The following is a 13937-nucleotide window of genomic DNA, read 5'->3' as shown; positions in this document are numbered from 1 at the left end:
ACAAAATGTTTATTTTATTATTTTCTGTACGTGATTTAAAATTCTAAATATTTTGACTCTTTTTTATCTTTATACTACGCACCATTGTACGGCTCATCGGTAATGAATAATAACTTAAAAGTTACATGGGTTATTTCTTCAAAAATTAAGGCACCTAATCTACCGAAAATACTTGAGTGTATAATATGTTATATTATGTTTTATGCATTGATAATGGATATTATTTTAATGCTTAAATTAAGACGAGGCAAGTAAGTTGTAATGCACTAAAAATTATTACGCTGGGTATCATTTCCATTTGTCATTTCACTTATCTAATTTTATGTATTATGTATATTAATTATATAATTTACTTCCATCAATAGTGTATCTAGGATATTTACTTATATAATATATTTTATATGCTTATTTTATAGGAAAGAAGATATCGAAGAAATAATTAATGACTCGAAACACAATTGTTTGTCGTCTGCAATACACCCGGTGAATGATATTAAAAATTCTAAAGTAATAGAATCAAAAGTTTGGAAATAATATCTACAATGCTGTCGACGCGTTGACATTTATAAGAACTTTTTTTTATTAATGTCATAGAACTACTATTGAGTGTGGCCTATTAGGTATTCATACTCGTATAGTTGATTACATCTGTCTCCTTATATTTGCTTTTAACTATTAGTGCGTAATTACTAATTAATAATTAGTCTTAGATGTAGTAAATATAGTACATCTCTAGATGAACTTGTCATTATTTTTTATTGTTAGCATAGATCATATAAAATGTAAGCACTACCTATGCGTTTTGGTAGGACCGAGTAAAACGAATTAAAAGCAAATTACATTGGTTTTAATCGTGTTTGTCATATTATGTCACAGTGTCACACTAGTGGTTACACAGCGGGGTGATGGGGGGGGGGGATGGGGCGATTCGAACGCACGGATACCACTTTAAAATCGCTGTCGCGCTATGATTACACACCAGCGTTTTAATCACATCTTCACCAATTTCTCATACGTCTGTATAGATCATTGTTAACGTTTAGTGTGATTGTGCAAATGTATCGCGTGAATTGGAAATACATGGTATAATTTTAGCTTCTGAACGCACTAAACATAAACAGCCCACGATTTGTTGCGTACGATTGCGACGTTTATTCCCGGTTTTAATGACAAAATCCAGTTACCGACGTGTAGTATTTTGGGCGATTTAAAAATATCGATAGCGTGTGTACTATGGAGCCACGAACAGGTCAATTCCTGCCGCTGATCGATCGCAACACGATATTATGATCGGTCGGGAGCGCGGGACATCCGTTTTACTCGAACCTACCAAAACGCACTCAAGTCTCTATTAATAAGTGTAATATTCATTAAATTATTTGTGAAATATTATAATTTATAATCGATGTTGTTAAATATTAGCTATATTCGTATTTTATTAAGAAGACTGTACAAATTAAAAAGGCCAATTTCAAAATAATATTGTGATGAAAATATATTCTAATAATATCTTTAAGAACCATTGGTCATTAACTGTTAAAAGCTATTGCTTGTTTCAAACCCAAAAATCAAACAAATAATTTATAAATATGTTTTCTTCCATTCAGTTTACAATAGCTATGGTGACCAGACGCACTTTTTTATTGCGTTGTTCTAGAGTCCTCAACACAACAATAGTGTTGAGTAATTTATATTTTATGATTCAACCTTATCTAATGCACTTATGCATATTACTACATTATTAATAATATAATATGAGTATTAGTACTTAGTACAGATCGTACAGTATTTAGTAGTACACTAGTACGAGTAGTACCACATAATATTTTTCCTCTATGATGAATGAATCACTACAGTAGTTGTACATTTTATAATACGTGAACATAATATATTACATACCTAATATTTGTAGGAGGGATGAGATGTTTTTTAGATTTTCATATCTGGTCACCATAACTAGAGTAAACTTATACTGATATTGAGATATATTTATCAATTTAATTTAAGACATTGTGTATTTTGTGTACTGTGTAGTCTTAAGTCTATAATATAATCTACATTTTACAGGCATATTAATATGTTATAATTTTTTAAAATTTTAATGTATAAGTTATTCACTAATACACCACGAGTAAAACTAAAACTGAATGTTCATGATGTAGGTTCATTGTAAATAAACATAACATAACATTCCTAGCAAAACTATAATATAATATTATTATAAAGTTATGCCTAATAATTTTCAAATTATGAGATGCCAACATTTTCAATGTTCCTAAAATACAAAATAATTTGATTTGTATTTGCTAATATTACACCAAGTCACCAAACATATTTGCCAAAGAATTTAATCTAATAAATTATATTTCATAATTATAACATTTTATTTTTATGATAATATTTAATATATAATAAATGTAGGTATTTTATAAAATATAAATTATAATCTAGTAATAATACTAGCTTCAGTACTCAGTACTAAGTAAATTAACAACTTAATTTAAATTTGGTACATATTTTATATCTGTTACTAGTATTACTATATTATTTTGATATGATGACGCGGAGTTTAATTTACCCATATTTAATAAAAATTGGCCATTTTATAAAAAAAACCGTTTATAATAATAGAAATCACAATATATATTTACTAAAATATGTATTAAATGAAATTCGTTCATTAATTTTAGGAATCGTTCAAATATTTTTGATAGATAATTAAAACTATTTTTACCTAGATTGAGGTTTTCTGTGCAATTACTGTTTAACTGAATGCATTTACTGAAAGGTATTTATACCTTATAATGTACTAATGTCTAATATATATTTTTATTTATTTTAGTTTGTGTATAATATTGTGTGTTTATTCATAATTCATATAATTCAATTTTTAATAAAATTATAAAGTAAAATTTTTTTTATACACAACACATGTACTTATTACTGAGAATATTGAAAACTAATTAGCAGTAAGCATTGTGATATAATTAATTATATAAATGTACCTAGTTTAACCTTAACGTCCTTAATATAATATTAATAATGTTTGTTTAAATTTATAATTCCGACCACAAAAATATATTTTATTGAAAATAGTTAGTAATATGTATAACGTTTAATTTTTTATTTACTATTCAGGCAAGTTAATTGCAATCATAATCTCTGCTTAATTATTTATTTCGTATGCAGCATAAAATATTTTTTTCATTTCAAATGTTGCTCAAATAATGACCAATTAATATACATATTTTATTTTAATAATTAATAGGTAGGTATTGTAATTCACGTCGACTATTAAATTATCTTAAATTATTATTATTAAAAAAATGATAATTCAATTAAATAGGCATAGTTATAAGGATAACTCATAATCATAAATATTATGATGAATAATGATAATCAAAAACCCTCAATAATATATTGTATTTTCATTGTAATAGGTATTTATGAATACCATATGTATTTATGTCATATATTTGTGTTTAAATAATATTCTTCTAGTCTAATTTCTGTGATTCTAAATACATTAACATTTTTCGCACATTCTTAATTTTTCATATTTAATGCGTAACCATATCTACACAAATTGACACATTTAAAAGATTTGTAATTTGTAATTAGAAATTATGAAGTATAGTTTAAAATGTCTTACGAGAAATATCACCGTGACTTTATTGTATGCCCATAACGCCTAGTCAACAATATTCACAAATTAATTAAAACATGTTAATACCAGCTATTGTTTGAATGTTTCACTTTTCGAGTCTAGTAAATCAATTATATTATAATTTTTAATTTTATACAAATGGTGTTATATATACATAATTAAACTACACTAGGTAAATCACTACATAGTATGTCACATTTTCATTCATGCATTTTAGAACGTATGCAACGTTATTTATCATTATACTATTATAGTATTATTATATTTATTTATGTTATACACTCTAGAATTCTAAATATTTTATTATTTGTATTATATTACTCATTAAGCAATAAAGTTTTTTTTTAATTAATACTAGTTTCAGAATACTTTTTAAATGTTATTTATAAATTATCAAAATTTATGTATTATGATTTAACCATGTAATGGTTTTATGTTTTTAATATTGGTGCCTGATGATTGTTCATAATTGTTAGTAAAGATAAAATTACTAAATTATAGTGTAAAAAACGTCCTTTATTTTTAAATTTAAAGTGTAGGGTATTTTTGGTATTTAAAATAATCTAATTAGGTTAAAATTAAGAAATTAGTGATAATTTTTATTTCATTATTATTGTGTATCGCTTTTATTTATACCTATTATACATAATTTGTTTAAAATCATCACGTAGTACCTATTTTGTTTATTTAAATTTTGTGCAATATTTTTTTTTAAACACATTATTAAGTCAAATATATTATGTTTCAATTTTATTGTGTTGTTGATTTTTATTGCCTATTTGTTTTTTAAAATTAAAATACTCAACTGTGTAACAAATTACTGCTAAGGTATATTGCTTGTGACTGCAATATTACCACCGTATAACGTAACTATGAATTATATTATAATCGATTACAACTATTTTATGTAGGTAACTCTAGTCATTACATTATTATTATCACTATAACTATTTATTTATTTTTACGTTAATAGTGAACAAATTACAAAATAATAAAAAATTAAAAAAATTAATAAAATATGAAAAATACTAAATTTATTATCAATTATATTAACCGCAGTAATTGTCATATCTTGTGCAGATTTCGTTATCAACAGTTAAAAACTTATGAACGAAAATGAATAAGTTCATACCTATAGTAAATTCTCGTAAATTATTGTTGTTAATATGAATACCACATATTTTGAAATTAGTTGATAATTCCAAGGACATTTATTTAAAAATTTAATTTTTATTCAAAATCCCCTAAAAATAAATCCATTTATTTTGCTCCAATGGGAATATAATACGATTATGAAAATAAATAATAATTATACACTTATTTCATATCTGAAGCTATTTTGAGTTGTTATTTGTTTTCTTGTTAACGACGGCTGGCTGGTAGTTTATTCACAATAATATTATTTTTATCGTTTATTCGCCGTATCGTTGTATGTTATAGCTACATATAAATCGTATTCCATGTTGTAGTAGTAGTGTACAAGCGCAATATGAAACTATTATTAATATCTACGAAAAATAATGTTATTGTCCGACCACGATCGGCCGTATTATCGAAAACAAAAATACCGACAAATATTTACTGATATTATTACTTATTTATAATTTATCATATTATTATGCGTGACTGTTTCAGTTACATAGTTCGTGTAATCGTATCTCTCGTAAACTTGTTTTTAGTTTTTTTCGATTCATTTTGATTAAATTTTTATTGCCAAGATAAACACTGAACATATTATAAACAACGTTCCTCGCTGGTCTTTCCTACAATAACTAAAAAACTATTGAAAATACATTGACAAGTTTAAAATACAAACATTTCAAATTCAAATTTTAACGAAATGCATTTAATCACTTAATGTCTTAATCACGAACATTTTTAAATAATTAAAACTTTATTTTAATATAATAGTTTGTACTTGAAAATTCAAAAAATTACAATACTATCTGCAAAAAAAAATTAATATTTTTTTCTATACACAGACAAATTATTAAAACATTTAGTCGAATTTTAAGTCATGTGTTAATTCGTTACATTGTATACCACAAATTGTGTGAATCGTTTTACGTCGCCACGGACGTATTGACTTAAAAGATACATGATAATACCTTAGTTACCAATAGTATACTGTATACAATATTACAATATTAATTTAATGGTACTCTGATACACAATCCACCAAAATTTGACTATTGTACCTCGGTTTATTTTATGTAAGACCTTAGACTTCAGTGAGAATAACACAAATATATGAAAATACTAAGGGCCCAGCCGATTGCGTATAATCGAACCACGACACATAATAATATTTTATATATTTCCAGTTAGTCTAATCATATTTCGAATTATTTTTATCAAAAAGATGTAATCCTACCAACACTGTAGTAAAGCCTATCCTTTGGAATGGTTTGCATATTCCAATACTATAATAAAGAAAAAATAAATTCAAAAGTAATAATTGACACAACTTAGAAAACATTTTTAACTGTAATAAATTGTATACGAAACGTGATAAACAAAACAAAATCAAATTAAACACAGACGAATAATAATCAAATAACGTGATGTAAATATAATAATATGTTATATGAATTAAATAGATTATCGAATTTGACGGTCTTCAAATGGTCATGGGCGGATAGGTAATTTTTTTACCGTGAGATATTTGGCCACGTTCAACTAGGTCCTCTGTGTACAAAACCAGTGTGTGTGTTACCAGTACGCGCGCGGGAAGTTAAACTTCTTTTGAACGGTACACGTGAGTGAGTGAAAAAGAAAGAAAGGCATGGATAGACTGGAGTAATGAAGATAATAAAGAAAAGAAACAATGTAAATTATAATTTTTATATTTTTTTTTATTATTTTTTATGCTAATTATTGATTATCATTTTGCTCAATCTGTATAGTAGTTATGATTGGCATATGATGACTGAAATACGAAACGTACATTTGCGACTGAACATTATCCATATATCGCGTAAAAAATGCATCGATTGTTGTGCCAGATTAAGTAGTCGATATTGTTGAATCATTATGCAGTTCACAGTTGCAAACTGAATTTGTCTCGCAATAAAGTTACGAGAGGTGCTAACCGACCAACATTATAATTTTTAATACGTAATAACTAATACTATGTACATGACGAACTGATACGCTTTGCACTGCCGCCCCGACGACCGTATGAATGATCCCGGACGATCATTCCGTTTTTATCTAAATATTTATCTCATTAATATTATTGTTGAGTATTCTTTGTTTAATATCCCAACCAAAAACCCATAGCCGTTTACAATATACAGCTACGACAATCCGCGGCTGCGCACAACGCATGTCCGTGTTCGCTTTTTTTTCCTCACTGCCCTGCGTAAAGAAGTTTAACTTCAAAAACCCACATTTTTTAAGTCACATCTTAATTACACGATTACAGCCGGGATTTTGATGCACTTTGCATTGTTTTCCAAAGCCAGCTACGCTATGCTTGTTTTATAATATACAAGTTTCATATTGTGTTATTGAATCAGAATGAGAATAGTTTTTTGACAATTTTTAATCTTAAAGGAATTCCACACTACCGTTTTTTTACCTATTAGCCATAATTGCTCATAATGAATCAGTGCTAGTGTCGGTGTGTCAGAGAAAATTTTGATTCTCCAATAATTATAACATGGCAAACAAAAACGTTCAAATACTTTTAATTGTTTGTGTAATCTATGGGTAAATCTACTTTTGTCACTAAATTTACCATAATAATTTAATATGTATGTGTGTATGTGTGACGCGTGTCATCAGTATACGTATAATATGAATATTAATGGCATATTAATAGCACATACGTTCTGAGCTATTTTCGGGATTAGCGATAACGACGGACGACGCGGTAGCAAAACGGATAGAACGGTCGATCGACGACAGTCTCTATTCCAATATTTTAAATGGTTAATAAAAGTACGGAAGGAGGGGCGCGGCTATAATGGTTATCGTATGGAGTTCGTCAGACTTGTCTCCCCTTTGAAAATTGTGTTTACCGCCACTGACTGTAGTGTGATGGACTTGTTTTTTTTGACCGACCAGTAAACAGTGATAAAACTGACGTGCGTTTTCCCCACAACGTCTAGCCCGCGGTCTTAGAATAGTCTAGCCTCACTACGGCCGGTCCGGGCATAGGTCTGACGCGGCCTCGCTGTTTGACGGTCACGTGCCTACGCGCGTACTTCGACTTCCATTATCTAAGTCGACGGCTACGACACGCATGCGCGACCGTGAATTCTATTCTGACCATGCTGTTCCAAACCCGGCGAAGTACACACTGTTTCGTTTTTCGCCGCGTTCACACGGGACACGGCGTAAGACGAATATACTGTGTGGTTATTTCCAAACTTATTTTATAATTTATTAATATTTCAGTGACCGGTATCGCTCACGGTTACTGATACGTTTCTTTGACGGTGAATGCATGTCCACCGGAAACGTAGTAGTGCTTTTGAAGTAGTGGGGGGGGGGGGGTTAATAATCAAATCATATATATTCGTAATTTAAAAAAAAATGTTTTTATTAATGGCTTTGGAACTAATACTCCTGGTTTTTGATGTGTACCTTTACGGTGTAAAATTTTGACAAGATATAGTACAATAATTACATACCTATCGCTCCAGAATGTGGCATATTAATGTAACATACCAAAGGGAACCGTTTAATTAAATTTTATTTTTATTTCAGATTATGAGCGGAGCCATGAATTTATTGATTTTACAATGAATATGTGTTTCTATATTTATTTATTTTTTGTGTGTGTCTGTCATCACGGTTTCTTGCAGAAAAAGTGCTTAGGTTTTCTTCAACAGCAACTTTTCTGGTAAGAAAGTGAGCAAATTATATTTAGTTAGAAATTCATAAATTTTTTTCTACATGTATGTAAGATTTAGACCGTAATATCAAATTCAATTTTTATGAGCGTTTGAAGTTGAAATTTTTATAAAATAGGATATTCCCTCCATTTCTCATATAGCGATTTTCTTATTTTATTGTAATTGATAAACGAATTACTGTACACTTGAAATTTACACCAAATTTTTATTTCATCAATTATATGAATTGATAAAATTTTCATAATATTTTGACTCATTTTAAGCAGTTGACGGACATTTTCAATTTTTATTTTTTTTCATTTTTTTTTTCTATAAATATCAATCAAATTTTATTGGTTGGGTCAAAAAGCATGCAAAATTTAATACAAGACTTCATAACTTGTTACAATAGTAGTTGACAAATATTAAAAATACATAGGCACGATTTTTTTTTATAAGCATTTAAAGTTCAAAATTTGACAAGTTCAAATTGAAAATTGAAAATGATTTAATAGTTAAAGATGTATACAAATTTTAATTTTTATAGACAAGGATTGAAAATTTAAAACAAGGTTCCGCTTAAGTAGTTTTTTCCGTAACTTAGAAATCTAAAAAATATATGAATACAGTTATTTTTTACAGACATTTTAAGTTCAAATTTGTACAAAATTGCATATTAACACTAAGAATAACGTTTATCATTTTGTTGTGATTCGGATCCAAAATAGCCCAATTTTACATAGGTATATTTGATATTTTTCCAGCAACACTAATTGAAGAATAATATTAATTCAACTTACCGGCTACCATATTAATAATAAATAATGACAATATAAAATATTCTAAACTGACATACCGTCTCCGTTCAGAATCATTTTTTGTATACTATGATATGATATCATTGAATTCAAATGTAATACCATCCATTACAGTGACCTCCTAGACACCTAATGAAGAGCGGAGCGACTTCTACTTACCCCTTTTTATTTCCCTTACTCCCAGTATGGACAATTTAACATTTTCATCAGTCGCCTTGACATTATAGTAAGTAATTTTTACCTACTTTAATTCATCACTGGTTTTTGATAAAAACATCAACCAATATCGGCAATATCATTCATAGCATTTTCTGTTATAATCCGTCTAATTGCAGTCGATACACGATATAGAACTTGCAGTAGGTACTTGCTTCATTTGCATCATGAGTTGTTTATTCTTCATTAAAACAGTTACTATATTAGCATTTAGCACAACTCCTCTTACGAGTTGACATTATGATAGTATATTACATTTAAATTAATATATTACAATATTAATGTAAATTAGTGAATAATGAATAATATTGTTGGTGAGTACCTCGCTGAGTGAGTCACGAATGCACCAGAACTGAGACTAAATAATCCGTAAAAAAAATACATACACATTTATCTTTTTATCGGTAAAGTAAACAGTAATAATAAAAAGTAATAACAAATAACTTTGTTCATAGTTCTTGAGCAGGCGACACGATTACATGAACATACTAATCGATATCTGTGTAATACTGTCGTGTAATAAATAATAGTTGACAATATTGTGAGTACACACTACACAGCAAAGATAGTAGCATGTCATATTTCGGGTAAAAATAGCAATAAGGGTATCGAGGTATAGTGTTCAATAAATTATCGTCATCCTTCGAATTGTTTGTGACATATTTATTATACAAAGCAAATACCAACGAAATTCAAACTGACATGCGTATTTAATATTTAAAACATTTATATATTATTATAATATAATAGGTTGAAGGTATAATAATACAAATAATATAATAATATACTAAATAGTTTTCATATTATTAATATGGAGAGTGGTAAATTATTTTAATTAATTTAGAAAATAAATATTTCATTAGGTAGGTACTTTAAATAATATTTTATGGCTTTATGCTATAACTATTTATAGTCCATGGATTTTAAACAAACATTAGTATTTAATATTTATAAAATGACGACGCCGAAGAAAAACCACAATCCATTCCATTAAACATAATAATATATTAATGTCTTTAAATACTTTACAAAATAGGAACCAATTATTTATAAAACTATTAAAACTACAGAATAATTAAAAATTCGTTTTTCCATTTTAATTTTGTTAGAGCAGTAAAAGTGTAAAAGTATTCTTCGAGATCTATTTTTGAGTTCTGTACAAAATTATAATATAGGTTTTTTCGTTTACTAGAATTTAGAATTTTAAAATTATATTTTGAATAATAATTCCGATGTTTTATTTCTTGAACAAATAGTTATTAATTATTTACAGTTAATGAATATTGAATATCAATAATTTAGTATTTACAATATAACATGTAAGAGATAAGAGAAAACTTAACTACCTAAGTACAATAATATAATACAATAATTTGTCTTACTACAGTCAACAGACTTAAATAATAATAATAATAAAAATAATACCTATAACTATAAATTATTGAGTATTTCATTAAATTCTCAATCTGATTTAGTAAAAAGTAGAGATTAGCGTGACGAAATATGCAATTTTCCTATGAAAAGTGTAGTGCTGGGAATTTGAGATTGCGTCTCCGCTTAGAAAAATAAACCAGTTACGTCTTATAAATAATAATAAATTCAAAATAAAAATGTATAGAAGTATTTATATCTGAATTTAAAATATATTATATCGTCTATTTTTTCCTTTATAATTATTATCGAAGGCTATAAAATCTAAAATCTATAAATACCTACCTAGTTGTTTGGATGGAAATATTATTTTAGTAATTTGAACGACGGTCGTCGATTCAGATACAATCGTAACATATTGTAATATTATAGCCGGGTGGACGGAGGGGGCCGGGGAGAATTACGTCGTGTAATACGTGAATGCTGTAAGCGCGTGCGAATTCTTTTCTGGACATGCTGTTCCGCCGCTTGCCACGGGTCCGATGTACCTACAAACTGTTTTGTTTTTCGTCGCACGCGCACTCATCGGATTAAAGCAGAACACTGCTTTATAGGCGCTATTGTAACTGGGTTCCCGAAAATATAATACTCTATCGATAGTCACTGTTCGCGGTCACAATTTATTACATTTAATTTACATTTAATAATTCATTGTATGAAAAAATGATGGCTCTATAGAAACGAATTAAAGTCTCTCCAAAATATTCATTCACGAACCGCTACTGGTGGAGTGTTATGTCCGAGCTGAGCGTCATGTCCTGAGCTCTATGTCCTGCGTGACGCGAGCGACTCAGTGAAAAACAAAATAGCTGGTATTTTGTCGCTCGCTCGAGCGACGAACAGCATGGTCAGAATAGAATTCGCTTGCGTTCGCCGCGTTCACATAGGACATGGCGTTTTAGTGTGTTGCGTACTAGTGTGTTACCGTGTAATTGCTAAAACAATGCTGTTACGCTGTATCCAACGAGAAACGCAGTGAACGCGGCGAACGCGAGCGATTTCTATTCCGACCATGCTGTTCGTCGCGAGAGCGAGTGACGAAATACAAGCCGTTTTGTTTTTCGCTGCGTCGCCCAAGTCACGTTGAACACAGCGTTAAGCTATGTCACTATACCAGTATTTTGTCGTATTGCAACTTACAAACACTGAATACTGATCACGATTTTCAAACTTTCAAACTCAAGATCCCCATAGGAATATAGGATTACTGCTGGAGTAAGCTCTTACAGATTTTGTAACAATTTTTTATATAAATAGGTAAATAAAAATATCAATTATTTTACTATTGCCTAGTACAATCCCGGGTATATTATGAGTGGTCGTGAAAAAAATAATGATCAACAATCGATTTGTACTATAAAAAAAGCGAGAACCCCTCTGCTGTACTGTGTGTATCTAGATGGGTCGCTGTAACGGATAGGTTAAATTTGATGATATAAAAATTATACAAAATCATTGTACGAGTATACGAAAAACGATTCTGAATGAAAATTGTTAGTCAGTGTATAATACTACAAAGTATATTATTTTATAATATTATTGTTATTAGAGTGATTTATTTTACTATTACACATTAGTAATAGGTACATTAGGTAGAATTAGTTTTTGCCAAAAAAATTGCATTTGTATACAATATAATAATATACTTTAAAAGTTTCAAGTGCCCACGAATAATATTTTAAATTACAACAAAATAACTAAAATAATTATTTTTCGTTTAAATTTAAACTTCAAATATCTATGAAAAAAACAGTGTTTATGTATACATTTTAGATTTCTTAGTTGCAGTATAAACTATTCATGAGAGACCATACTTTACAATAAAAACTTTTGAGCCAACAAAAATAATTTTAAGTAATACATTTTAAATGTTAATATAATTCCATTTCTTACATAAATAAACGACGTATACGTTTCGAATAAAATAATTCAAGCGTAACTGGTACGTCGTGCATAACATTTCGTATTAAATAATAATAATAATATATTATTATTATTAGCATCGAAAATATTTAATTTGGATGGGATTTACACAGGGAACAACTGAGCCACGCCACAAGAGGTTTGATGGAAAATCCCTCGGTCGTCGTTATCGATATTCTTACTGTGCAAACGTGTGTTCTAAATACTCCGTTTCGCATGAACGCGTATCATACGTGACGTTTTTACCGCGCGCGTTTTTAGTTTACATTGGTTAAATTCACTCCGACGGTGGCGCGTTTCTTCGTTTCCTTCGCGTGTATGGCGCTTATGAACTTAATCTATGTAAACTAAAAACGCTCGATACGTCCCGTATGATACGCGTCCACGCGTCACATGTGAAAAGGTCCTTATCCGTCCTCGTGGCTTTTAGCAGTATTGTAGTATTATTATACCAAAAAATATTTTTATATTTTATAATTTATATGCTGCTATTTTCTATCAACGATTTTATAGTAAATTAGTAAACCATGCAAAATCCTCTAATAAAAGGATTACATATTCCGTCACTTCCTGGAAATCCCCGTCGCAGGCTGAAAAGGAAATGATGGAGGAATCATCTAACTTAATTCTAACAAGTTATAAGTAATTACATAATAAACAAGCTAAGTGCTACTGATGGGTGGCTTCTTATTCACGTTACTCCATAATGTTTTGTTACCCTAATCTCACATATACTTATTGTGCTTAATAGCTTAATAGTATAGATTGCATATTTCTCATTAAAAAAAAAAAAATTTTATAATTTAGTTGTACCAAACATTTATTAATAAAAACGGGACATTGTATTTCAGTTGGAGATTAGAAAATATGATACAATGATACCTAGTAAAAACTCTCAAAATAAATAAACACTATAAAGTTTATTTATTTATTTTTTATTTGTCACATTTTCAATTTTTATTTTAAATATATCATTTATCATCAAATATAGTCTAAAAATGGTAAATTTGAGAAAAATACTTTTTTAATTATAAAATC

General features: G+C 28.6%; 1 protein-coding gene across 3 annotated transcripts in view; it reads left to right on the top strand.

Moving 5' to 3' along the window:
• LOC111034595 (tubulin polyglutamylase TTLL5) overlaps positions 1-3992 on the top strand; it is a 33181-nt gene extending 29189 nt beyond the window's left edge. For 2 of the 3 annotated variants that reach the window (XM_022315878.1, XM_022315877.1), the window contains one exon: positions 417-3992. In XM_022315878.1, the coding sequence (XP_022171570.1) occupies positions 417-534 (118 nt within the window). In that variant the 3' untranslated portion in view covers positions 535-3992. The remainder of the gene's footprint in view (positions 1-416) is intronic. The other variant, XR_002604562.1, reaches the window with a different exon arrangement.
• The last annotated feature ends 9945 nt before the right edge of the window (positions 3993-13937 follow it).

Source organism: Myzus persicae, unplaced genomic scaffold, assembly GCF_001856785.1.
Source record: "Myzus persicae strain clone G006 unplaced genomic scaffold, MPER_G0061.0, whole genome shotgun sequence".
Classification (NCBI taxonomy): Eukaryota; Metazoa; Arthropoda; class Insecta; order Hemiptera; family Aphididae; genus Myzus; species Myzus persicae.
The sequence above is the reverse complement of the archived record's forward strand: the minus strand, read 5'-3'. Positions and strand labels throughout refer to the sequence as shown.